Source organism: Pseudophryne corroboree, chromosome 6, assembly GCF_028390025.1.
Source record: "Pseudophryne corroboree isolate aPseCor3 chromosome 6, aPseCor3.hap2, whole genome shotgun sequence".
NCBI classification, from domain to species: domain Eukaryota; kingdom Metazoa; phylum Chordata; class Amphibia; order Anura; family Myobatrachidae; genus Pseudophryne; species Pseudophryne corroboree.
Genome location: NC_086449.1, coordinates 483021157 through 483048487, shown reverse-complemented (window position 1 = coordinate 483048487; position 27331 = coordinate 483021157). Strand labels below are relative to the sequence as shown.

General features: G+C 48.3%; 1 protein-coding gene across 3 annotated transcripts in view; it reads left to right on the top strand.

Moving 5' to 3' along the window:
- Positions 1-27331, top strand: part of ZNF277 (zinc finger protein 277) — a 302550-nt gene that overhangs the window by 265431 nt on the left and 9788 nt on the right. For all 3 annotated transcript variants that reach the window (XM_063927283.1, XM_063927282.1, XM_063927284.1), the window contains 3 exons: positions 5984-6051; positions 7188-7284; positions 8233-8275. In XM_063927283.1, coding sequence (XP_063783353.1) covers positions 5984-6051; positions 7188-7284; positions 8233-8275 — 208 coding nt within the window. The remainder of the gene's footprint in view (positions 1-5983; positions 6052-7187; positions 7285-8232; positions 8276-27331) is intronic.

Sequence of the window (27331 nt, the reverse complement as noted above, 5' to 3'; positions counted from 1 at the left end):
CCACAGTACCGGTGGTTTTGCCAGCAAGGGGGATAAGGCTTAGACCTGAAGCCCCTCCCCCAGCCCCAGGGCGCCATTTCCAGCAAGTGTTCCTGCCCTGGAGCTGTATCTCTGTCTTTTCCTCACTCCCTGTCAGTGTCTGCGGCGCCATTACTCCTCAAGTCACTGTTCCTGGGACTGCTTGGGCAAATCCTCCTATGTAAAGCCGCCTGGTTGTCAGCGCTGTGCCTTTACGTGACACTTAAGTATTCTACCTGCCTTTTTAGTCAGTGTTAGTAAGAAAGAGTGCATTTAGTCAGGGGTTTATAGTACAATTACCCTGTGATATACATCCAAGTTTCTTACTGTGTAGTGTTATATCTATTGACTGTATAGCTGTGTAAGCTAGTCCAGTGCAGTATTATTGTCTGTAATAACCTCTGCATTGTACAAACTGTGACTATTTGTGTGTGCATTGATAGCTGAGTGGTGTCCATCTCGTGTCTTTCACTCAACCTGCTATCCCTATATTCTATAACCTGAGGAGGCTTGGTGCGTCAGGTGTTATTTAATATAGGATTTTCACAAAGATATACTGTATTACGTATTTTTCTCTGTGATTTAGTCACCATATCTCTCCTTTATCTCTGCTGGTGCTGACTACACTGCGCAGGGGTTTGGGTTTAGGGATATAGTGCTGCTAATAATTGTACTGTGTTACCTCATACTGCAAGTTATATCATGTCTGCTTCTGAGGGTAACGGTTCTGGGGCGGAACACACTGCTGGTGTTGCTGAAGCCACAGGCACATATGGGGAGAATGGGTTCACTACGGCTGGCCGGCGGTCGGGCTCCCGGCGACCAGCATCCCGGCGCCGGGAGCCCGACCGTCGGCTTACCGACAGCGTGGCGAGCGCAAATGAGCCCCTTGCGGGCTCGCTGCGCTCGCCACGCTACGCGCGCCACACTATTTTATTCTCCCTCTATGGGGGTCGTGGACCCCCACGAGGGAAAATAAGTGTCGGTATGCCGGCTGTCGGGCTCCCGGCGCCGGTATACTGAGCGCCGGGAGCCCGACCGCCGGCATACAGAAGACCACCCGGGAAAATATAGCAGCTGTGGGCTCTGGTTCTGGGGGCTCCTTGCCCCCCAGTGGGACTGTGGCAACGGAGGCACATACTGACCCTCCGTGGGGCACTTTTTCCACGCTTCTGCATACGGTAGTTCATAAACTAACACCCCCTATGGGACCCCCAATGCCGGTACAACCGTATGTGGTCCCTGCAGCTAAACCACTGTGGGCGGACGATTTATCTGCTCAATTAAAGAAGTTGAACCAGTCCCTGACTATTAAAAAGTCTGACCATCGCTTGCCTAAGTCCAAGAGGTCCTCTAAGCGAGCGCTCGTCTCCTCACAATCCACTGCTGTCACTGACACCTCGTCTGATGAAGACAGCACATACACTGACCCCACAGGTTCTGACTCAGATACGGCTGATGGGGAGGGTAGTTCACATGTGGATGTTCCTGATCTTTTGGAGGCTATTAAGTTAATTCTGCAGATTACGGATGATCCCGAGCCATTTGTTCCTCCTAAAAAACCAGATAGGTTCAAGCGTCAGAAGGTGATTAAACAAGTTTTACCTCAATCTGACCACCTAGTGGATATATGTCAGGAACCCTGGCAAAGCCCTGGTACGAAGTTTGTGCCTCAAAAGAAGATGCTGGCTCGCTATCCCCTCGCACCAGAGCTGTCTAAGAATTGGGAAACGCCTCCTCCAGTAGACTCACATGTGGCTAGGATGGTGGTTTCCTCAGCTCTACCTGTCACTACCGTCACGTCTCTAAAAGAGCCTACGGATAAACGTGTCGAGGGTTGTCTTAAAGCGATTTACACCCTCATGGGTGCTACACAAAGGCCCACTATTATAGCTACATGGGCGGCAGAGGCTATTGAAGCATGGGCCTTGGAGTTAGAAGCTGAAATCTCCTCTGACCATGCTAGAAAATGCTTGTCATATATTGTCACAGCTTCTCGCTATATTAAAGAGGCGGCTTCTAATGCCGGTATCCTAGCAGCCAAGGCCTCTACTACGTCAGTCCTGGCTCGCAGGATATTGTGGCTGAGATCCTTGTCTGTGGATCTGGACTCTAGAAAAACCCTGGAGGTACTCCCTTTCAAGGGGGATATTCTGTTTGGGGAGGACTTAAATAAGATAGTGGCTGACTTGGCTACTGCCAAAACTGTCTGTCTGCCTAATACAGCTCCTTCTGTGTCGAAGGCCAAAGGCACGTCCTTTCGCCCCTTTCGTCCTTCTGGTAAAGCAAAAGGTCAGGCATACCATAAGCAGGCCCACACTTCCAAACCTGGTAAGCCGAAGCCCAAAAGAGCCTGGGCTGCCCGTCAGCCAGCAGCCAAGACCGATAAGCCTGCCGCATGACGGGGCGGGCCTCCCTCTGGGGAATCCCAGGGTGGGGGGCCGGCTTCTAGGGTACACCCAGGAATGGTTGAAGACCACTTCAGATGCCTGGGTACGGGAAGTCGTCACTCGAGGTTACGCCATAGCCTTCAAAAACCGACCCCCTCATCGATTTTGCCAGACAGACGTCCCGTCGGACCAGACAAAGGCAAACACTCTGCATTCGGTGGTACAGACCCTCCTGGATACAGGAGTCGTAGTACAGGTGCCTCTTGCTCAGAGGGGCCGGGGGTACTACTATTCTCCGCTGTTTCTATTCCCGAAACCAAATGGGTCCTCCCGGCCCATTCTTAACCTCAAGGCACTGAACAAGTTTGTGAAGGTTTCCAAATTCCGTATGGAAACCCTTTGCTCTATAGTTCTGGCCTTGGAACCTGGGGACTACATGGTCTCCCTGGACATACAGGATGCTTACCTGCATATTCCTATAGCAGTGTCACATCAACAATACCTGAGGTTCGCTATTGGCAACCTCCATTACCAGTTTCGGGCGTCACCTTTTGGTTTAACAACGGCTCCGCGAGTCTTCACCAAAGTTATGGCGGTGATGACAGTGGTACTCCATCGTCAAGGGGTCAGGATACTGCCGTATCTGGACGACTTGTTAATCCTGGCAAATTCCCCAGATCTTCTTCTGCGTCATCTGGATATGACGGTCCGGTTTCTACAAGCCCACGGGTGGCTCATCAACTGGGAGAAATCCTCCCTGATCCCTGCTCAGAGCATGGTGCATCCGGGAGCGCTGTTGGATACTCACAACCAGAGGCTGTTCTTGTCTCAGGAGAAAGTCCTGAAACTTCAGGACAGGATTCGTTGCTTCCTGTCTCGTCCGCAAGTGTCGATACATTCGGCAATGCAGGTGCTGGGCCTCATGGTATCAGCATTTGACATGGTGGAGTATGCTCAATTCCATTCTCGCCCCCTCCAGCAGCTGATTCTAGCCAAGTGGGACGGCCTGCCTCACCGGATCAGGTCTCAAATGGTCTCTTTGACTCCGGAGGTCCGCCTGTCGCTGCTCTGGTGGCTCCAGGACCGACAATTGTGCAGAGGCCGTCCCTTCTGGATATCCAACTGGGTCCTGTTGACGACAGATGCCAGTCTAAGAGGTTGGGGCGCGGTGCTGGAGCAGCACTCCTTGCAGGGTCGGTGGACCAAGGAGGAATCTCTCCTCTCGATCAACATTCTGGAATTGCGGGCGGTCTTCAATGCGTTGAACCTAGCCCAGCATTTGATTCAGAACCGTCCTGTTCAAGTACAGTCGGACAACGCCACCACAGTGGCTTACATAAATCATCAAGGCGGCACTCGAAGCCGTTTGGCAATGAAGGAAGCCTCACGGATTCTACGTTGGGCAGAACGCCATCTACCGGCAATATTCATTCCGGGAGTCCTGAATTGGGAAGCAGACTTTCTCAGTCGTCAGGACGTGCATGCCGGCGAGTGGGGCCTCCATCCAGAAGTGTTTCAACTCCTAGTGGAAAGGTGGGGTATTCCAGATGTGGATCTGATGGCGTCTCGACACAATCACAAGGTTCCGGTCTTCGGAGCAAGGACAAGGGATCCTCAAGCAGCATTCGTGGATGCGCTGGCAGTGCCGTGGAGGTTTCGGCTGCCGTACGTGTTCCCTCCGGTGTCACTCCTGCCCAGGGTAATTCGGAAGTTCAAGCAAGAAAAAGGAAATCTGCTTCTCATAGCTCCGGCGTGGCCCAGACGGCACTGGTTCTCAGACCTGCAAGGCCTATCGTCGGAGCGTCCACTTCTACTTCCACAACGCCCAGACCTCCTCTTTCAGGGCCCCTGTGTCTACCAGGACCTAGCCCGGCTGTCTTTGACGGCGTGGCTCTTGAAGCTTCCGTCTTAAGAGCTAAGGGTTTTTCTGAAGAGGTCATTAAAACTATGTTGCGGGCCCGGAAACCGGCCTCTGCTCGGATTTACCATCGGGTCTGGCATTCCTACTTTGTTTGGTGCGCATCTAACCATTATGACGTTTCCAAGTTTAGTACAGCCAAACTTTTGGCTTTTCTACAGCAGGACCTAGATTTAGGCCTGTGTCTGGCCTCCCTCAAGGTTCATATTTCTGCCTTGTCGGTGTGGTTTCAGAGAATAATTGCGACTTTAACTGATGTTCATACTTTCACTCAGGGTGTGTTGCATATCCAACCTCCCTATGTCCCGCCTGTGGCTCCTTGGGACTTGTCGGTGGTTTTGGAGGCGTTGCAGGAGCCTCCATTTGAACCTCTTGGTTCAGCTGACCTTAAGTGGCTTTCCCTTAAGGTGGTGTTCTTGCTGGCTATTGCCTCTGCTAGAAGAGTGTCGGATTTGGGTGCCTTGTCTTGTAGTTCCCCATATCTGATTTTTCACCGTGACCGGGCGGTTCTTAGGACTCGTCCCGGATATTTACCTAAGGTGGTTTCTTCGTTCCACCTTAATCAGCAGATTGTGGTTCCAGCTTTTGTCTCCTGATTTGTCTCCCAAAGAGCGGTCTTTGGATGTGGTACGGGCTCTCCTACTGCTTCTATTCGAAAGTCTGATTCTCTCTTTGTTTTGTTTGGATTTCACAAACGTGGCTGGCCTGCTCACAAGCAGACCCTGGCCAGGTGGATTAGAATGGTGATTGCGCATGCTTATGTGAAGGCTGGTCTGTCAGCTACTGTTCATATTACGGCCCATTCTACTCGGTCTGTTGGACCTTCTTGGGCGACCCAACGTGGTGCGACTCTTGATCAATTGTGCAAGGCGTCTACGTGGTCCTCCGGGAAAACGTTCATAAGGTTCTATGCCTTCGATACTGCCGCTTCCCAGGATGCTTCCTTTGGACGCTGGGTTCTTGTGCCTGCTACAGTGCGTCCCCTCCCATAAGGAACTGCTTTAGCACATCCCCATTGTCCAGACTTGTGGAGCCCAGTGTACCTCGCAGTAGAAAACGAGTTTTATGGTAAGAACTTACCCTTGTTAAAACTCTTTATGCGAGGTACACTGGGCTCCACAAGGCGCCCACCCTGACGCACTTAGCTACTTTGGGTTGATATGGCATTAGCCGCTGACACTTCTCTTGTCGTGAGAGTGTGGTGTATGTGGCTACTAACCGTTGTCGTCTCTTTCCTGCTACTGCATTGGGCTGGTTAAGTAAACTGAGCTCCTGTGCTGGGAGGCGGGGTGATATAGGGGGCGGCGCTGTGCATTCTGGGAACAGTCAAAGCTTTGAGCCTGTTGGTGCCTCGGATCAAGATCCTACTCTACACCCCATTGTCCAGACTTGTGGAGCCCAGTGTACCTCGCAGAAAGAGTTTTAACAAGGGTAAGTTCTTACCATAAAACTCGTTTTTTTGACTCCTAAGGGGGTGAAAAGGGGAAAAATCCAGCAAACCTTTGCCCTATTGAAACCGGGCACATTAAACATGCAGATATTTCTATTAAATAATAAGAAACGAGCTACAGCATGAGTAACATAATAACACCACAAATATATTTGCAACATCTCCTATTTTTCTTCAGTTAAAACATGGATTTTGTTTATGCTTTAGGAATTGGGGAAGAATTGGGAGGAAGTGCAATCTGAAGATGACGCGGAGATAAGAGACACCAATGAACAGTATGAGAGTATTTTTACATATTTATATTAAAAAGGTTATAGTTATGCAATTTGGAAGCTTTAGTGATGTTTACATTAGAGATGCACATTAACAAAAACTAAACGTAAGCTGGGTACACACTATGCAATATTTTAAACAATATCGTAAATTTTTACCCTTTTGAGCAATACCGTTTGTAATATCGCCCAGTATGTACGCACTATATCGTTAACGAGGCGCTCCCGCGTGTCGTTAACGATATTGTTGCAGCTCAATTTGGCTATGTCGGCCGAAAGTGCATGTTTGGGCCGGCGGAGGGGTGACGTCACTGAACGACATTGTTCAGTGTGTACGCACAATGGGGGTTATTCAGCACGGATTGCAGATTCTGCTAAAAAGCAGAATCTACAATCCGTTGTTAAGCATGCTGGGGGCCATCCGTTGCAAGGCAAGGCCACCCAGCATGCAGATTAGCCTGCCCAGCCGCTGTGACTGCAATTTAATTGCGTCCGCAGCAGCTGTGGACAACCCCCCGTAGCCGCAGCTAGGCTGCGTATGCAGGAGGTCCGCCGCCATTTTTTAGATAGGGGCAGCTGCATGTGACGTCACGCAGCTGCACCGAAAACACAGCTAACCCGTCCCCGTTTTCCCCCCTCCGCCCCCCGCAACACTTGGACGTTGTGCCCCGCGTCCCAAATGATTGACAGGCAGAGGCATTTGCACTCACTGCGTCCCAAATGCATTTGGCGGCTGTGCACGCACAGGTGCCGCTGCTGGGGTTATTGCGGTTGCATCGCGAAGAAACCTCATTAACACCCTATATCTGCCGGCCGAGGGGGTAGGGAAAACACTAGGTGATAACGCTCCTAGTGTATCGCCTAGTGTGTACCCTGCTTTACTGCTTCCATCAGTTCTTTTTCAATCTGGTCTGCAGTGTGATAGGATTTACTAGTAATTGGATGTATCCCTTTTTGTTTTTATTTTTTATCTTCCTAATTAAAAAGTTTTTCTTAATGAGATCTCACTGGTTTCAGTATTTTTTAAGTGTAAAAAAGTAGTTTATATTTACTTATTCTTATGAGCAATCTTCCATTACCTTCATTTTTGCCATCTGTCATCTAAGAATCTGGATTCAGCAATTGTCCTTTGTTCTCAGGGATTGGTCTGACTGGGAAGAACACCCAGTGTCTGCAGTCTGTCTGTTTTGTGACAAACAGGCTGATACAACTGAAAAATTACTGTGTCACATGAAGGTATGTTTGTAAGAAGTTGACGACCTTTTGTCCTTTTCCTTAATATAAAACTAAACTTACAGCTGTTCAGTGTGTGTTTATAGGGGTGTGTCGGGATTCTGACAACCCACGTCCTGACCGCATACTGTTTATAGTGGTTCTCATTGCGCAACTGGCACATTGTATAAATGAAAAATAAATTTGTATTTGCATTTGATAGTCTCTGGCACTAAAAACCATGGCCTTCTAACTGGCCTCTAGTGCTCCATGCACTGTGCAGTGGGTGTATGGGAGTTGTAAACCCCTCCCCTGCTTCTAACTTCCTGCTGGAAGGAGCTGTGCAGCCCAGAAATCCTGAAGTTCCAAATTACTACTGCAAGTGCAGAATGTGCAGGTCTGGTTTTCCTGATGCCACAGAAATGTGGACAATTGTGGTGAGACACGAGCCCTCTCACCACAATACAAATAGAGCAAGTCACCGCTTGTTATGTAGAGGCTCCATTAGTATCAAGGGCTGAGAAGTATTGAGCCACTTTCTCTCTAACCGATCCAGGTTATTCCCGGGTTGTCGCCGTTCACACTGCACACGGGTGCAGTGCCAGCGCTTGCAGATGACATTATGTCCTTGCCGCTGGAAATGCAGCTGTCTCGATGCTATGAACGGGACCCAGGTCCGATGACCTGGGTTGCCCGCTCACAGTGCCACCTAACCTGTGTTCTTCCTGGGACCAACCCTGCAAGCTACCTGGGTTGTATTCCGGGACCCGGGTTAACCCTTTTATACCGAGCTGTGAGCTATGTTAATCCAGCAATAACCTGGGGCAAAAGCTCGGTGTAAAAAAAAAAAGCTTACTGTTTTCCTGTTCTGCTCGTTTGTTTATGTACTTTGTAAGGCGCTGCGGAACCCTTGTGGTGCCACATAAATAAAGGATGATGATAATAATAATAATGTATTTTGTATCTGCACAGGACAGTCACAATTTTGATCTTCAGAAAATGAAAACAGACCTTGGTAAGAAAAGTTACTTATCAGAAATGTTAAATAAGAGTTAGGTACGGGATCCCAACAGTCAGGGTGCCGACTGTCAAAATACCGACACATTGTGGCAAGTACTGTAACCCTTACTCTCCCCGCTAACCCTATCTCACCCCTCCTGCAGCCTAACCCTAGCCCTTCCCTCCTGCAGCATTACCCTAACCCCCCTTCCCCTACAGCCTAACCCTAACCTTCCCCTCCTTCAGCATTACCCTAACCCCCCTTCCCCCACGGCGCTAGGAAATTAGCTCATCTCTGCGCCGCCTCTCCCTATGTAGTGAACCTGGCAACCTGTTCACACTGCCACTGACCCGGTATTCAACCCGGAAATAACCCTTCTTATAACCCGGGTTGAATCAGACGACCCGGGAATTCTCCATGGGCCTTTTCACAGTGCACAGTAACCCTTGTCGACCTGGCAATATACCTGGTCGATACCGGGTTATTTGTGCAATGTGAAAGGGGTAAAAATCTGTAATAGAGGCAAATTTCCCTCACTGTTGAGGAGAGAAAGGAAGATGATGATCCAAGAAAGGCAAAGACGCATTGCTGTCATGTTATGCACACATTGTGGTTAGAAGATGAAACAAAATAGCACAATGGATCCATCTGCTGTTTTATGGCATAAATGCTATCAGAAGACCATATTGCAGAGAGCTGCTATATTAGCTGTCGAAGTCGAAAATATTACACACACACTGCACATGCAAACACCACACAGAGTGGCCTCTGTGCATGCGCGTTTTTGCCGTGCGTACGCATACACGCACGCCACGTACACTGGTTCACGAGACCTGCGTATTGGCGCATGGTATGAGTATATATAGTTGCATACGCATACGCACAGAAAAGCTGCAAAGACATTTAACATTCGATTCATATAGTACACAATTTACACATAGGGGGTCATTCGGAGTTGTTCGCTCGTTGCCGATTTTTGCAACGGAGCGATTAAGGCGAAAATGCGCATGGTACGCAGTGTGCATGCGCTAAGTATTTTAGCACAATACTTAGTAGATTTACTCACGTCCGAACGAAGACTTTCCATCATTGAAGTGATCGTAGTGTGATTGACAGGAAGTTGGTGTTTCTGGGCGGAAACTGACCGTTTTCTGGGAGTGTGCGGAAAAATGCAGACGTGCCAGGAAAAAACGCGGGAGTGTCTGGAGAAACGGGGGAATGGCTGGCCGAACGCAGGGCGTGTTTGTGACGTCAAACCAGGAACGAAACAGGCTGAGCTGATCGCAGTGTAGGAGAATGTCTCGAGCTACTCAGAAACTGCTAAGAATTTTCTAATCGCAATTCTGCTAATCTTCTGTTGGCAATTCTGCTAAGCTAAGATACACTCCCAGAGGGCGGCGGCCTAGCATGTGCAATGATGCTAAAATCTGCTAGCGAGCGAACAACTCGGAATGACCCCCATAGTCTCCACACACATTGCCAGCAAGTTGCATTTACTCAAAGGGCAGAACAATAGAGATATCCAGCTTTGCAGGATGTGAGAGGACAGAACCAGGTTAGGACTTAGTATTTGGTATCCAGATGTGCAGTATTTCGAGACCTATGTACCGGTTGCTACATGCAGTTAATTGCATGCTTCTGCGCATATATATGCGCAGAATTGTAATATTTGCAAATACTGTAAATTCTGTACTCATGATATTCGGCGGGAACCCGGTGGTGGAAACCTGCAAGCACACCTGGACCAAGCATCGCCCATTATTCAAACCAACCTATGACCCCTTATGTACTGTAAATGACCTGCCCCTTGACCTATGGAAGAAGAGCTTACATTTCCTTTTGTATTGTACTTTGGACCTGTTGTATAAAAGAAAGGCCTCCTGGCCAGGCTCAGTCTATTCTCTGGAGGTCATCTTGCTAAGACTGACTGAGGCCCGGATCCGGGGGCGCTAGCGAACAAACTTATGTACTATTGGTTGTAGCTCTTCCCTGTATTACTGTTGTATCTTTAATTGTATCTTTTTGAGTAAATATATTGTTGATGCGTTGGACCACAACATAACATATAACTACTGGTGTCGCATTCCATTCTTGGTTGGGGCTAAGGTGTATTCAGCCACACGTGTCGCTGCTTTGTGCGCATTGCGTGTCGGCATGTATACGCAACGTGCATACACATCGTAAAGGTTTACTGTTTACGTATTAGCGGCCGCAGTGGCCCGAGCCACAGTGTAATTTGGTATTGCGTTTTCCTTATAAATAATTTGAACTTAACAGTTGGGAGCTCGTCCTTATCATCTCACACTCGCGGACTTGCAGGGCCTAACAGACTTTGGTCTAACAACAAAGGGTGGAGGACGCGTTTAAAGTAAAACAATCTTGTTTTGTGTTAAAACTACCTAATGTTTTTAAACCACATCTGTCCTGTGTAGTCTCAGAGGTGCTGGTGCGAACCGCGGGACAGCAAGGACATTTTTATTGTGTGTTATTTTTGGCGCAAAAACGCGCACAAGCGTACAGATACTTTGCATATACTCTCATATTGTTGCCATAGGTTGTAATAGTCATTTTTAGATCTGCATAAAATCGGATAAGTCATTTGTTATATATTTATGGTATTTTAGTGGGTATTTGAAAAAAGCACATACCAAACTTGGTCCCGGCCCAAAAGGTTTGGGCAGCACTCAACGGAAGTTAGCCACATCGGTGACTTTCAGGGTGTGTAGGGAAAAAGTGTATTGTGTATTAATCGCATAATAGAAGTTTGTATTTCATAAGTGAAGCTCCGTTCCTGCCTAAAGGTTTGGGTAGCACGAAGCAGAAAGCTTTCCGGCAGGGGACTTCCGGTGCTCAAAGGGAACATGGAAGAATTTATCTAACTACAACAATACAGTACAAATAGTGTTTTATTGTTATTATTGTATTGTTAGAGTTAGGTAAAACAGTGTGGCAAGCTGCGTGCAGTGGTACGCAGCGATACACACTTGCGTACGCAGGTATACACGTGGCAAAGTACAATAGTACGTGGATGTGTATATAGCGACGCACAGTTATGCATGTGGCACTAGAGAAACGTGAGTGCGTACTTACGCAGCGGAAGTTAGCTGCATAATAGAAGTCAGTATTAAAGGTGGGATAAAAGGATTATAGTTGAACATTAACAAGTATTTATCCGATTTTAGACAGATTACTGAAAATATTATTATAAGTGTAGTACCTCTGGAACAAGTTACCGACCAAAGGGAGTGATTTTTTTCTGTACAGAAAACCTAACAGTGTGGGGGTGTTGAAAGCAAGTGTGAGTGGATTGAACCAGGACAAAGCGGGATCTCGTCGGTGAGGCACTGAGTTAGCAGAGGCTCGGTGGCGTGAAGGTTGGCTACCTTACGTTTTTATTGGTATTGAGGCACGTAGTTTGTGTGTTTATTTTTACAGGAAAAACGTGCGAAGGAGCGTAATATTCCTTTACTTTACACAAATCACGTCTGCGTATGCTTTACACAACACGTATGATAATGCAATTGCATGAGATTACGCAAATGGTATCATGTTGCGTCGCGTATCACACACACAGACGCGCGGTCCAATTGCACGGCTTATAGATACTTGTTATCTATATCCCCTACGATCGCGGGAGTCGAATTCACAAGCTGCGCTCCACAGCCGGAGCGTAACAACAAAACCTTAAATCAATCTATCACAATCTTTTTCGCTGATTCTCTCTCAGGAAATCTTCCTGGTGGACATTCACTGGACAGGGTGATCGATAAGTTGTTTTTCACCCAACAAAATTCCAGTGGATAGAAACCCAAAAAGGATCAGGCCTGTAACCTCCACTGAAAAAGGTGTTGTATTAATTTATTGCTGTTAATACCTCAATACTTCCAGTGCTGAGGGGTCTGGTAGGGGCCTAGTCTGGGTACGCGGGGGTCACTATTGGAGTGGACCGTGGTACTGGCCAGCGGAGGCAGGAGCGGGTGAAAAGTGCTCTGTAAGGGACTTTTCACCGTCGTCTTGTGTGAGCCATTTTGGTGTGTTGTGAAAAAGCCAACAATGGGAGCCAAATGGGCATGCGAGAGGCGTTCTGGAGCTAGGGTTCAGGCTGAGGAGCAGAAACCAAGAGGTTTATTATGAGTAGGAAGTACGGTCCCTACACGGAGGCTTTTTGTGATGCATGGATACGTATGACTGTTGAAGACAGGGCATCATTTCCTAGGGTTGGTAGTTTTGAACCAGAGGTGCTGCAAAATGTTAGAAATAGGATATGTCTGATAAAATCCAAGAAAATCCAAGAATCAGGCATAATGACTGTTTGAACATATGGCAACAAGAGGGAGAAATGCAAAGGGAGCTTGCTCGTGTAGCAAGTTCCAAACCAATCAGGAATGTGAATGCGAGTGCACCACCACCACCATATGTCGATGGAGAAAAGGCTGCTACAACCAATAGCATACCAGGGAATGACAGAGAAACACTTGCAAATTGTATTAACCCTAACCCATGCAAATTGTACCCTGTCTTAAGTCCTTCCAAAGGTTGTAGTTTGGAGGAGGACGACGAGCCCAGCCTGATCTCAGCTCTCTCCCAGGCAGCCACCATGCAGGAAAGTCAGGTGGGCACGGCCCAACCAGTAAGAGCAGTGGCGGTGTCTTCCACTGGAGGGACGGGTGAGATCATATCCACCGGTAAGTATGGGACTGTTCATTATGCAGAAACAGTAGCTTCCCGCACTGAGGCAAACAAAGGTGAAGTGGTTGGGTTAAATCCTGTCCGGGTAATAGCAGTTACCAATGGAAGAACTGATAATCAGGGAGTAACTTCCATCAGGAATGTTGCAATGTATTGCCCGTGGTCCAGGTCGGAACTGCGGTCAATCATTTCAGAATTCCCCGATCCCAGGAAAGATATAGCCGGATGCCAGAAATTTATTAAGGATCTGGGTAATGCCCACGAACCTACCAACAAAATGGCGGACAGTGTTAAGAGCTTGCCTACCCCCCCAATATTGACACCCAGAAATTTATCGCAGATTGTAAGATAGAGGCAGACGTTCCTCTAAATGATGAATACAATCAGGAAAACGTAAGACAAATTAACATACAACTAGGATTGTATTTCCCCACAATTGTAAAATTTTCACTATCAAACAGAAAGAAAGTGAATTGGCACCCGAATATATTCATAGAGCCTTACAAGATATGGCTAAATATACTGGGATAGAAGATTTAAAGAATGATGCGCACCACAGGGAGGTTGCTGTCTCTGTGTTAATGGATGGACTCAAAGAGGCACTGAAAGTCCGGGTAAGCACTAAGAGTGTCTGCCATCGAGCATGACAAAAATATCCTCAAACACAAAGAACAGCAGGGGGAAAGGTTGATGAAGGTAAGTATACAGGCTCTGGAAGTCCAACCCCCACAACCTACCCACCAGGTGTTTGAAGAACCAAGAATGAGGGTAAGTAGATGTTACACATGTGGGAGAGAGGGACATTATTCCAGGGACTGTAGACTGAACAGACCACAAGCCCCTAGATACGAGCCACGTATACAGAACTACCCAACACATAGACGGGACCAAGGGACATATAGAAGGGATTTTGAGCCACATAGAGGGGAGACACATAGATTACCCCCAAGGAGGGATGGGCAGGCCTCCAATTCATCCCAGCTAAGTCCCTCACATATGATACCTGCCAACACCCTCCGGGGAAACCAACAATACAGACAATAGGAAGGGAGTCACACCTGTATCTTACAGCCAGTGAGGTTGACCAGTAGCCTCAGAGACGAACCTGAAGTCATGGTCAAGGTAGCTGATACCACACAACCTTTTCTTGTAGATACAGGGGCGGCCAGATCTGTACTAACCACACCAACAGGAGTAATGACCACGGAGAAAACTGTTTCGGCAATGGGAGTAATGGGAAAAGTGCAACAGTATCCTTTGACTAGACCTGCAGAGGTTACGATAGGGCCCTTGCATATCAAACATTCTTTCTTGTTGGCTACATCAGCTCCGACTAATCTACTTGGCAGAGATTTGTTATCTAAAATGCGGTGTGTCATATATTGTACCCCTGAGGGTGTGTTTTTAGATATCCCTGAGAACCATGCACAGGAAGTACAAGATATGTTAGACACACCTCAAAGGCTAATGATGCACTCTACCGTTCTAGACACATGTCATAGAACGGCTGCTACAGCAGAGCATCCTAATCAGGACATCCAGCACAGCCAATAGTCCCATCTTCCCTGTGAAAAAAAGTGGTGGGAGGGGTTACAGGATAGTGCAGGATATAAGGGGATAAACAAAATAGTCGAGAGCCAATTCCCCGTAGTGCCCAATACAGCTGTCATCCTCATGCAGATTCCCTCCACCTCTAAGTACTTCACTGTGATTGACCTCTGCTCTGCTTTCTTTTCTGTCCCTCTTCACCCCGATAGTCAGTACCTTTTCGCTTTTACCTACAGGGGAGTACAGTACACCTGGACCCGTCTCCCCCAAGGTTTCATTGACAGCCCAAGTATTTTCTCCCAAGCCCTACATGACTGTTTGCAATCTTTTCAACCTGAGAGTGGGTCGGTGCTGATACAATATGTTGATGACTTGTTGTTATGCTCTGATACATTTGAGTCGTCCCTGGCAGATACTAAACAGCTTCTGTTTCATCTCTCCCAGACAGGACACAAGGTTTCTAAAGATAAGTTACAGTTGTGCCGGACAAAGGTTAAATACTTGGGACACTGCTTGACACAAGGACTAAGGCACCTCACTACAGACAGGATACAGGCCATCCGTGACATGACTCTGCCGCAAACCCAGCAACAAATTTGCACTTTTCTAGGAATGTGTGGGTATTGTCGGAACTGGATTCCGGGGTTCTCTATTCTGGCACTACCACTGCAAGAAATGGTCTCTTTGAGCAAACCAGAACGGGCCTCTCATACTGAGGAGTCCGAACTCGCGTTTGAGAGACTAAAAGAGTGCTTGTCACAAGCACAAGCATTGGGATGCCAGATTATGAGAAACCTTTTGAGTTATACGGTACCGAAAGTGCTGGGTGCGCGGCAGGAGTCCTAACCCAGAAACATGGTGATGCCAGCAGACTGGTAGCCTACTACAGTGCACAGCTGGACACTGTAGCGCGGTCTCTCCCCACTTGCCTACGAAGTGTTGCAGCCATAGCTTTGTTGGTATTAAAAGTGAAGACGTAGTGTTAGGACATGACCTGACAATCCATACACCCTATGCAGTATCAGCCTTGCTAAACTCCGCCCAAATCAGACATGTCTCATCCGCTCGGTTTACGAAGTGGGAACGATCACTGATGGCCCCTGTAAACATTACCTTAAAAAGGTGTAGCACACTAAATCCTGCAACTTATTTGCCGAGTGTGCCTTGTCATGCACAAAGGGTGGAGGATGAGAATGATGGTGAAGGAGGATTTAGTATAGACACAGATACGCATGATTGTATGGAATACTTGAACCAGACTTTCACTGCGAGACCTGACATTAGTGACAACAACTGGAAGATGTAGATCTTACCTTTTACACTGACGGTAGTTGTCACAGACAGATGGACTCGGGAGACCTGTGCACCGGATACGCAGTTGTAGATGACGAAGGTATCATAGAAGCTGAACCCCTTGGTCCACCTCACTAAGCACAAGTCGCTGAGCTGGTAGCACTGCGTTACACATCAAAAGGCTTCTGACAGCCATACAGGAACCTGACAGAGTGACTGTTATCAAGTGTAAAGCACGCACCTACAACCAAGACCCCATTTCACTTGGTAACAGCCGAGCGGACGAAGCTGCTAAAGCAGCAGCAAGCACCACCACACAAATTAACACCACACAACTGATGACATTCAACACGGTAAACATGCAACAGTTAATTGAAATGCAAGATTTGTGTTCCCTACAGGAGAAGGCGGTCTGGAAGGCGAAGGGATAATGGTCAGGAGTCCTCAGGACTTTGGAGAGATGGACAAGGTAAGCCAGTGGCCCCCAGGGCATATCTCCCAAGCCTAGCTGAGGCGGCACATGGTCTGACTCATCTGGGCAAGGAAGGTATGTGCAAATTGGTAAGAGCCTACTGGAGTGCACCAGGGTTCTCTTCTCAGGCGAGCAGGAAAGTAATGACATGTCTTGCTTGAGGAAGAACAAGACGATACCGACAGAGCCATCCCATATCCCTCCTACAGATGGACCTTTCCAGGTAATACAAATTGACTTCATACAGCTACCACCCTGTAGGAACTTGAAATATGTTTTGGTATGCACTGATGTCTTCTCGAACTGGGTACAGGCATACCCTGCCGCCACAAATACTTCTGTATTCACCGCTAAGAAAATTGTGCAAGAATTTGTGTGTAGATATGGTATCCCTAGGATTATTGAAAGTGATAGGGGTACCCATTTTACAGGTGAAGTCTTTCAAGTCATCTGCAAATTTATGGGCATTAATAGTAAGCTACATACTCCCTACCGGCCACAGGCCAGTGCAAAGGTGGAGAGAATGAATAGCACTATTAAGAACAAGCTGAGCAAAATAATGGCTGAAACTGGACTGTTGTGGCCAGAAGCACTGCCACTAGTGTTGTACAGCATCAGAACCACTCCCAGGTCACCGCTTCATCTATCACCCTTCAAAATTCTTTTAGGACGACAGCCTCATGTAATGATAGACCCCCAGGATGATCTGAAAGGCAATAATGAAATGACTGTCCAATATTTGGTTAGGATGAGCCAGCAACTGAGAAACCAGCAAAGGAATCTGAAACTGGCGATTCCTGACCCACCAAACAGTAACTGTCATGAAATTGAACCTGGGGACTATGTGATGATTCTAAATTTTCTAAGCTCAGGTTGCCTAATAGACAGGTGGGAAGGACCGTATCAAATTTTGTTGACCAGCACGACAGCACTGAAGGTTGCCGAGAGAGAGACTTGGGTCCACTCGTCCCACTGCAAGAAGGTCGCTAACCCGGAGAACACCCGTGAGAAGGAGAAAGGTGAAGAAAACCTGATATCACTAGAGAATCTGTTCCGGGAAAGCTGAAAGGCAGGACTGTCGAAACTGCACCTGAGTGTGCTGAAAAGAAAAATCAAGGACGGTTGTCTTAAAAAAAATTCTCTCCAAACACCCCCCCCCCCCCTAAAAAAAAAATTCTCTCCCCTCCTTTTTTTTCCATACCGAAATGGATCCACATCAAGACACTGTATTCCTGATTTTTCTTGTGATTTATTTTCTCTAACGTCCTAGAGGATGCTGGGGACTCCGTAAGGACCATGGGGATAGACGGGCTCCGCAGGAGACATGGGCACTTTAAGAAAGAATTTAGTTCCTGGTGTGCACTGGCTCCTCCCTCTATGCCCCTCCTCCAGACCTCAGTTTGATACTGTGCCCAGAGGAGCTGGGTGCTTTTCAGTGAGCTCTCCTGAGTTTACTGATAGAAAGTATTTTGTTAGGTTTTTTATTTTCAGGGAGCTCTGCTGGCAACAGACTCCCTGCATCGAGGGACTGAGGGGAGAGAAGCAGCCCTACTCTCTGAAGCTAGGTCCTGCTTCTTAGGCTACTGGACACCATTAGCTCCAGAGGGATTGGTACGCAGGATCTCACCCTCGCCGTCCGTTCCAGAGCCGCGCCTCCGTCCCCCTCGCAGAGCCGGAAGATAGAAGCCGGGTGAGTATGAGAAGAAAAGAAGACTTCACAGGCGGCAGAAGACTTCATGATCTTCACTAGAGGTAACGCACAGCACTGCGGCTGTGCGCCATTGCTCCACACACCTCACATACTCCGGTCACTGTAGAGTGCAGGGCGCAGGGGGGGCGCCCTGGGCAGCATTTGGGACCTCATGTTGGCAAAAGTACACATATATACAGCTGGGCACTGTATATATGTATGAGCCCCCGCCAAAATTACTGTATAAGCGGGACAGAAGCCCGCCGTCAAGGGGGCGGGGCTTCTCCCTCAGCACTCACCAGCGCCATTTTTTCTCCACAGCTCCGCTGAGAGGAAGCTCCTCGGACTCTCCCCTGCTGATACACGGTAGAAGAGGGTTGAAAAGAGAGGGGGGGCACATAATTAGGCGCAAAAACTATACATACAGCAGCTACTGGGTTAACATTAAGTTACTGTGTTATTCCTGGGATATTATAGCGCTGGGGTGTGTGCTGGCATACTCTCTCTCTCTGTCTCTCCAAAGGGCCTTGTGGGGGAACTGTCTTCAGAAAGGACATTCCCTGTGTGTGTGTGGTGTGTCGGTACGCTTGTGTCGACATGTCTGATGAGGAAGGCTATGTGGGAGAGGAGCGAGAGCAAATGAATGTGGTGTCTCCGCCGACGGCGCCGACACCTGATTGGATGGATATGTGGAAGGTTTTAAATGATAATATTAATTCCTTGCATAAAAGATTTGACAAGGCTAATGCATTGGGACAGTCAGGGTCTCAACCCGTGCCTGACCCTCTGTCGCATTGACCGTCAGGGTCTCATAAGCGCCCACTATCCCAAATTGTTGACACAGATACCGACATGGATTCTGACTCCAGTGTCGATTACGATGATGCAAAGTTACAGCCAAAATTGGCTAAATCCCTTCGATATATGATTATAGCAATAAAGGATGTTTTGCACATCCCAGAGGAAACCCCTGTCCCTGACACGAGGGTGTATATGTATAAGGGAAAGAAGCCTGAGGTAACTTTTCCCCCCTCACACGAACTGAATGAGTTTTGTGAAAAAGCTTGGGAATCTCCAGATAAGAAAATGCAGATTTCCAAACGGATTCTTATGGCGTATCCTTTCCCGCCAACGGATGGGCTACGATGGGAATCCTCCCCTAGGGTGGATAAAGCTTTAACACGCTTATCCAAAAAGGTAGCCCTGCCGTCCCAGGATACGGCTACCCTCAAAGATGCTGCTGACCGCAAACAGGAGGTTACCCTGAAGTCCATTTATACACATTCAGGTACCTTACTAAGACCGGCAATTGCGTCGGCCTGGGTGTGTAGTGCTGTAGCGGCATGGATGGATACCTTATCTGAGGAATTGGATACCCTAGATAAGGATACTGTATTATTGACCCTGGGGCATATAAAAGACGCTGTCCTATATATGAGAGATGCTCAAAGAGACATTAGTCTACTGGGTTCTAGAATAAACGCTATGTCGATTTCTGCCAGAAGGGTCCTGTGGACTCTGCAATGCACAGGTGATGCCGACTCAAAAAGGCATATGGAGGTTTTACCTTACAGGGGTGAGGAATTGTTCGGGGAAGGTCTCTCGGACCTGGTCTCCACAGCTACAGCTGGAAAGTTAAATTTTTAGCCTTATGTTCCCTCACAGCCTAAGAGAGCACCGCATTATCAAATGCAGTCCTTTCGTTCACAAAGAAACAAGAAAGTCCGAGGTGCGTCCTTTCTTGCAAGAGGTAGGGGCAGAGGAAAGAAGCTGCACAACACAGCTAGTTCCCAGGAACAGAAGTCCTCAACGGCCTCTGCAAAATCCACCGCATGACGCTGGGGCTCCACTGGCGGAGTCGGGCCCGGTGGGGGCACGTCTTCGGAATTTCAGCCACATGTGGGTTCACTCCCAGGTGGATCCTTGGGCAATAGAAATTGTGTCTCAGGGTTACAAGCTGGAATTCGAAGAGGTGCCTCCTCGCCGGTATTTCAAATCGACCCTACCATCTTCCCCCCAAGAGAGGGAAATAGTGTTAAACGCAATACAAAAATTGTATCTTCAGCAGGTGGTGGTCAAGGTTCCCCTCCTTCAACAGGGAAGGGGTTATTATTCGACCATGTTTGTAGTCCCGAAACCGGACGGTTCGGTCAGACCCATATTGAATTTAAAATCTCTGAACCTATACTTGAAAAGGTTCAAGTTCAAGATGGAATCGCTAAGAGCGGTCATCGCAAGCCTGGAAGGGGGGGATTTTATGGTATCACTGGACATAAAGGATGCGTACCTTCATGTCCCCATTTATCCACCTCATCAGGCGTACCTAAGATTTGCGGTACAGGATTGTCATTACCAATTTCAGACGTTGCCGTTTGGTCTCTCAACGGCCCCGAAGATTTTCACCAAGGTAATGGCGGAAATGATGGTGCTCCTGCGGAAGCAAGGTGTCACAATTATCCCGTACTTGGACGATCTCATAAAAGCGAGATCAAGATAGCAGTTGCTGAACAGCGTATCTCTTTCACTGAAAGTGTTACAGCAACATGGCTGGATTCTCAATATTCCAAAGTCGCAGTTGGTTCCTACGACTCGTCTACCCTTCTTGGGCATGATTCTGGACACGGACCAGAAGAGGGTTTATCTCCCGATAGAGATGGCCCAGGAACTCATGACTCTGGTCAAGAACCTATTGAAACCATACGAGGCCATTCCCTTCGGCAGGTTCCATGCGAGGACTTTCCAATGGGACCTACTGGACAAGTGGTCCGGGTCACATCTTCAGATGCATCGGTTGATCACCATGTTCCCCAGGGCCAGGGTGTCACTGTTGTGGTGGCTGCAGAGTGCTCACCTTCTCGAGGGCCGCAGATTCGGCATTCAGGACTGAATCCTGGTGACCACGGACGCAAGCCTCCGAGGTTGGGGAGCAGTCACACAGGGAAGAAATTTCCAGGGTCTTTGGTCAAGTCAAGAGACTTGTCTTCACATCAACATCCTGGAGCTAAGGGCCATATACAACGCCCTACGTCAAGCGGAGACCTTACTTTGCGACCAACCAGTTCTGATTCAGTCAGACAACATCACCGCAGTGGCTCATGTAAACCGCCAAGGTGGCACAAGGAGCAGAGTGGCAATGGCGGAAGCCACCAGAATTCTTCGCTGGGCGGAGAATCATGTAAGCGCACTGTCAGCAGTGTTCATTCCGGGAGTGGACAACTGGGAAGCAGACTTCCTCAGCAGACGCGACCTACACTCGGGAGAGTGGGGACTTCATCCATCAGTTTTCGCACAGATTGTGACATGATGGCGCCCCGCCTCAACAAAAAGCTACATAGGTATTGCGCCAGGTCAGGAGACCCTTAGGCAGTAGCGGTAGACGCCGTAGTAACACCGTGGGTGTTCCGGTCAGTCTATGTATTTCCTCCTCTTCCTCTCATACCAAAGGTGTTCAGCATAATAAGAAGAAAAGGAGTGAGAACAATCCTCATTGTTCCAGATTGGCCAAGACGGACCTGGTATCTAGATCTGCAGGAACTGCTCACAGAAGATCCGTGGCCTCTTCCTCTAAGACAGGACCTGTTGCAACAGGGACCCTGTCTGTTCCAAGACTTACCGCAGCTGCATTTGACGGCATGGCGGTTGAACGCCGGATCCTAGCAGAAAAAGGCATTCCGGTTGAGGTTATCCCTACGCTGATAAAGGCTAGGAAGGAAGTGTCACAACTGAGGGCCTGAGCTGACGGGAGGCAGCCTCAGTTGTAGGGGCTGAGATGTAACGGAACCTGGGAGGTTGTATCAGACCCCTAGACATGTAAGTAACATGTAGAATAACTGCCCGAAGGCGTGACCACGACAACCAGGATAAAAGTCAATGATGTTTATTATGACAAACTCCGTAACACAGCAGCAGTAAAGGAAACATAAAAGTCAACAGAGGATAAATACAATTCCTGGGTACTACAGGGTGGCAAGAGCCACAGGCACTGGTAGTGTGAGACAGTTCTTATAATCTTCTAGTTGGAAAGTCCTTACCAGGCCTGACTGTAGCAATGGAGAGAACCCAGGATCGTACCAGCTGGTGTTCCAGGAAAGGCTGGGCTGCTGAAGATAAAACGGCTGCTGTGGATACTGGCTGGAACCAGACTGTTGTTGGTACGGAGTGGATACTGGCTGGAACCAGTTAAATAATAAACGAACTTGAGAGCGATGAAATAATAATGAAGTTTGGAGTTTGAGAGCGGTGAAATAATAATACCGGTGGAGAGTGGTAAACTGCAGAAAGGACACCGGCCCTTTAAGAGAAGCTGTACACTGCTGGAAGCTGGGCTGGAAGCAGGTGATTGATAATGAAGTTTGGAGTTTGAGAGCGGTGAAATAATAATACCGGTGGAGAGTGGTAAACTGCAGAAAGAACACCGGCCCTTTAAGAGAAGCTGTACACTGCTGGAAGCTGGGCTGGAAGCAGGTGATTGATAATGAAGTTTGGAGTTTGAGAGCGGTGAAATAATAATACCGGTGGAGAGTGGTAAACTGCAGAAAGGACACCGGCCCTTTAAGAGAAGCTGTACACTGCTGGAAGCTGGGCTGGAAGCAGGTGATTGATAACTGGAAACAGGTGAGTCCAGAATGGATCGGAGAGTCAGGCTACACCGCAGATGGAATGCTGGTGCGGGTCTCTATAGCAGAAGTCTGGAGACAGGAGCTGGAACCTGGAAGACAACCACAGGAGAGAGACAAACTGGAACTAGGTTAGACAACCAAAGCACTGACGCCTTCCTTGCTCAGGCACAGCTTACTTATACCTGCAGCAAGGAAGGGGTTGGCTAGGCAATTATGCAAATCAACAATACAGACAGCAGATTGGTGGAAATGATCAGATGACAAAATCCAAGATGGCTGCGCCCATGCAGACACTTGGAGGAAAGTTTGGTTTGTAATCCATGTGAGAATTGAAACAGTAATGGCGACGCCGGCCACAGGAGACAGGAGACGCCAGACTGACAAGCGCACATTTAACCATGCGGGCACAGCGGAGGCCGCGTCTGATGAAATCACCACTCTGACATTCTGCATGTGGAAACTCAGGAACAGCGGGATCCGGTCCTGGAACGCTGAGCCAGCCTTAGGAGGCATCTGAAGGGTAAGTAATGGCGTCCAGATACCCGGATCGTGACAGCACCCCCCCCCTTTAGGAGTGGCCCCAGGACACTTCTTAGGCTTTAAAGGAAACTTTGCGTGGAAATTTCGGACCAAGGCAGGAGCATGGACGTCTGAGGCATTGGTCCAAGAGCGTTCTTCAGGACCATAGCCCTTCCAGTTAATGAGGTATTGTAACTGACCGTAACGGAAACGTGAGTCCAAAATCTTGGCCACCTCGTACTCGACTCCCCGTTGAGTCTGAACTTTGGGAGCTGGAGGAAGTGCGGAATGAAACCGATTCAGGATCAGCGGTTTCAACAAAGAAACATGAAATGTCCTGGGTATTTTCAAGAAGGATGGTAACTGTAACCTGTAGGCAACAGGATTGATGACTTGTTCAATCTTGAAGGGTCCGATGTAGCGAGGTGCAAATTTCATGCTGGGAACTCTCAACCTCAAATTCTTCGTGGACAGCCACACACGATCACCCACCTTGAGAGCAGGAACCGCTCTACGCTTCCTATCGGCAAACTTCTTATACCTGAATGAGGCTTTAAGCAGGGCTGCGCGGACGTTCCTCCAGTTATTTGAAAACTGACGCAAGGTGACATCCACTGCTGGAACAGAAGTTGCGGGAAGCGGTTGGAATTCTTGGACTGTAGGGTGGAATCCATAATTAATGAAGAATGGTGTAGAAGAAGATGAGGAATGGTATTGATTGTTGTGGCTGAACTCGGCCCAAGGAAGGAGTTGAACCCAGTCATCTTGAGAGGAAGACACATATATACGGAGGAAGGCCTCCAAGTCCTGATTCACCCTCTCGGTTTGACCAATGGTCCGAGGAAGCTACACAGGCCTTTCACCTTCTGAAGCAACGGTTCATCTCTGCACCAGTTCTGAAACAGCCCGACACCGACTCTCCTTTTATCTTAGAGGTAGATGCCTCCTCCGTTGGAGTAGGAGCAGTGTTATCCCAGAGGGCCAAAGATGGACATCTACATCCTTGCAGTTTCTTCTCCCGGACCACTTGGACGGATTAGCACCTTTCTTGGTTAATGCAGTGATAGGCGCCACAATGGTGGAAAAGTCTTGTATAAATTTTCTATAATAATTGGCGAACCCTAAGAACCTCTGGACCCCTTTGAGGCTTAAGGGTATAGGCCAATTCTGGATTGCTTGGAGTTTCTCAGGATCCATCTCTAGTCCGGAACCGGACACAATGTAACCTAGAAACGGAATGGTTTTAACTTCAAACACACACTTCTCCAATTTACAATAGAGGTGATTGACACGGAGACGGGAAAGAACCTCTTTTACCCAGAAACGATGATCTTCGAGATTATTAGCAAAGATGAGGATGTCGTCTAGATAAACCACGACATGGCGGTACAAGATGTCCCTGAAAATCTCATTCACGAAGTGCTGGAAGACTGCTGGAGCGTTGCTCAATCCGAAGGGCATGACGAGGTACTCAGAATGTCCGTCACGGGTGTTAAAGGCGGTCTTCCACTCGTCACCCTCACGGATTCGGATGAGATTGTAGGCACCCCTCAAGTCCAGCTTTGTGAAAATAGTTGCACCACTAACTCTATCAAAGAGCTCGGTAATCAGGGGTAAAGGGTATCGGTTCTTGACGGTAATGTCGTTCAGACCTCTGTAGTCGATGCACGGACGCAGACCACCGTCTTTCTTCTTAACGAAGAAGAAGCCTGCGCCGGCTGGAGAAGAAGATGGTCGGATGAAACCCTTCGCCAGGTTCTCTTTGATGTACTCTTCCATGGAGTGTGTCTCAGGCAGAGACAACGGATAAGTTCGACCTCGCGGTGGAACCTTCCCTGGAATGAGGTCGATTGGGCAGTCCCATTCTCTATGAGGAGGAAGGATATCAGCAGAGGCTTTACTGAACACGTCCGTGAAGTCTTGATATGGAGGAGGCGGAACATCAGATGACCTGGGGAAGGAAGAACAAACAGGAAGAACTTTGGCTAAACAAGTCTCAGCACAGGAGGGACCCCATGCCAGTATTTGCGTAGTCGTCCAGTCAATTGATGGGTTGTGGAGACGGAGCCATGGAAGGCCTAAAACCACTGGATGTGTGGCTCTTGGAATCACTAAAAAAGAAATATACTCAGAATGAAGAACTCCCACTCTCAGACGAACTGGAAGAGTCCTTAAGGAAATGACTGCGTCAAAAATCTTGCTGCCATCCACGGCAGTCAAAGAGATGGACGAGGACAGTCTCTCGGTGGGTAGGGACCACCGTTTAACATAAGCTTCGGTTATGAAATTCCCAGCTGCTCCGGAATCAAGGAGGGCAATGACGTTCCTGTAACGTTGAGCAATTTGGAGCGACACTGGGAGGTTACAGTCATGAGGAGATGGAGAGGAGATCATTACTCCTAGCCGGCCCTCTCCTTGGCGAGCTAGGATCTGGAGTTTCCCGGACGTTTGGGACAGGCATTGATAGTGTGCGACGGAGCTGCACAGTAGAGACAGAGAGACTCAGAGAGACGTCTTCGGCGCTCAGCGGGAGATAGACGGGAACGACTAATTTGCATAGGCTCATCCTTGGATGGAGATGGTTGACGAGGAGGAGGAGCAGAAGATTTAGGAGTAGACGATCTTCCTCGCTCGGTTGCTCTCTCTCTGAAACGTAGATCAACCTTCGTGCAAAGAGAAATTAGCTCATCCAACTTAGAGGGCAAGTCTCTGGTAGCTAACTCATCCTTGATGCGTTCTGATAAGCCATGCCAGAATGCAGCATACAGGGCCTCGTCGTTCCATGCCAGTTCGGATGCCAGGATTTTAAACTGTATAATATACTGTCCCACAGTACGTGTTCCCTGGCGTAAACGGAGAATCTCAGATGAAGCAGATGTTATCCGGCCTGGCTCGTCGAAGATGCGCCTGAATGTAGCTACAAAGTCAGTATAGGAGGATAGCAGGGGATCAGACTTCTCCCATAAAGGTGATGCCCAGTCAAGGGCTGAGCCACTGAGAAGGGAGATGATATAGGCAATTTTGGTACGGTCACTGAAGAAATTGCCAGGTAGAAGCTCAAAGTGGATTTCACATTGATTGAGAAATCCCCTGCAGAACCTTGGAGATCCATCAAATTTTGCTGGCGTTGGAAGATGAAGATGTGGACTGGAAATGGGTAAGGTGGGTGGGGTTACAGCTGGTGTCACTGTAGTGGACGCACCGGACGTGCCAGGTCCACGGAGGGTCGTTTGAATCCCATCCAGCCGTGTAGAGAGATCCTGGAGACAGCGGATGATGTGGCCCTGTGCAGCCTCCTGATGTTCAAGTCGGGCTGCCAGTTCTTGCATCGGCCTGGTCGCTTGATCCTGGTCTCCGGCTGGATTCATTAGGTCAGTGCTTACTGTCACAACTGAGGGCCTGAGCTGACGGGAGGCAGCCTCAGTTGTAGGGGCTGAGATGTAACGGAACCTGGGAGGTTGTATCAGACCCCTAGACATGTAAGTAACATGTAGAATAACTGCCCGAAGGCGTGACCACGACAACCAGGATAAAAGTCAATGATGTTTATTATGACAAACTCCGTAACACAGCAGCAGTAAAGGAAACATAAAAGTCAACAGAGGATAAATACAATTCCTGGGTACTACAGGGTGGCAAGAGCCACAGGCACTGGTAGTGTGAGACAGTTCTTATAATCTTCTAGTTGGAAAGTCCTTACCAGGCCTGACTGTAGCAATGGAGAGAACCCAGGATCGTACCAGCTGGTGTTCCAGGAAAGGCTGGGCTGCTGAAGATAAAACGGCTGCTGTGGATACTGGCTGGAACCAGACTGTTGTTGGTACGGAGTGGATACTGGCTGGAACCAGTTAAATAATAAACGAACTTGAGAGCGATGAAATAATAATGAAGTTTGGAGTTTGAGAGCGGTGAAATAATAATACCGGTGGAGAGTGGTAAACTGCAGAAAGGACACCGGCCCTTTAAGAGAAGCTGTACACTGCTGGAAGCTGGGCTGGAAGCAGGTGATTGATAATGAAGTTTGGAGTTTGAGAGCGGTGAAATAATAATACCGGTGGAGAGTGGTAAACTGCAGAAAGGACACCGGCCCTTTAAGAGAAGCTGTACACTGCTGGAAGCTGGGCTGGAAGCAGGTGATTGATAATGAAGTTTGGAGTTTGAGAGTGGTGAAATAATAATACCGGTGGAGAGTGGTAAACTGCAGAAAGGACACCGGCCCTTTAAGAGAAGCTGTACACTGC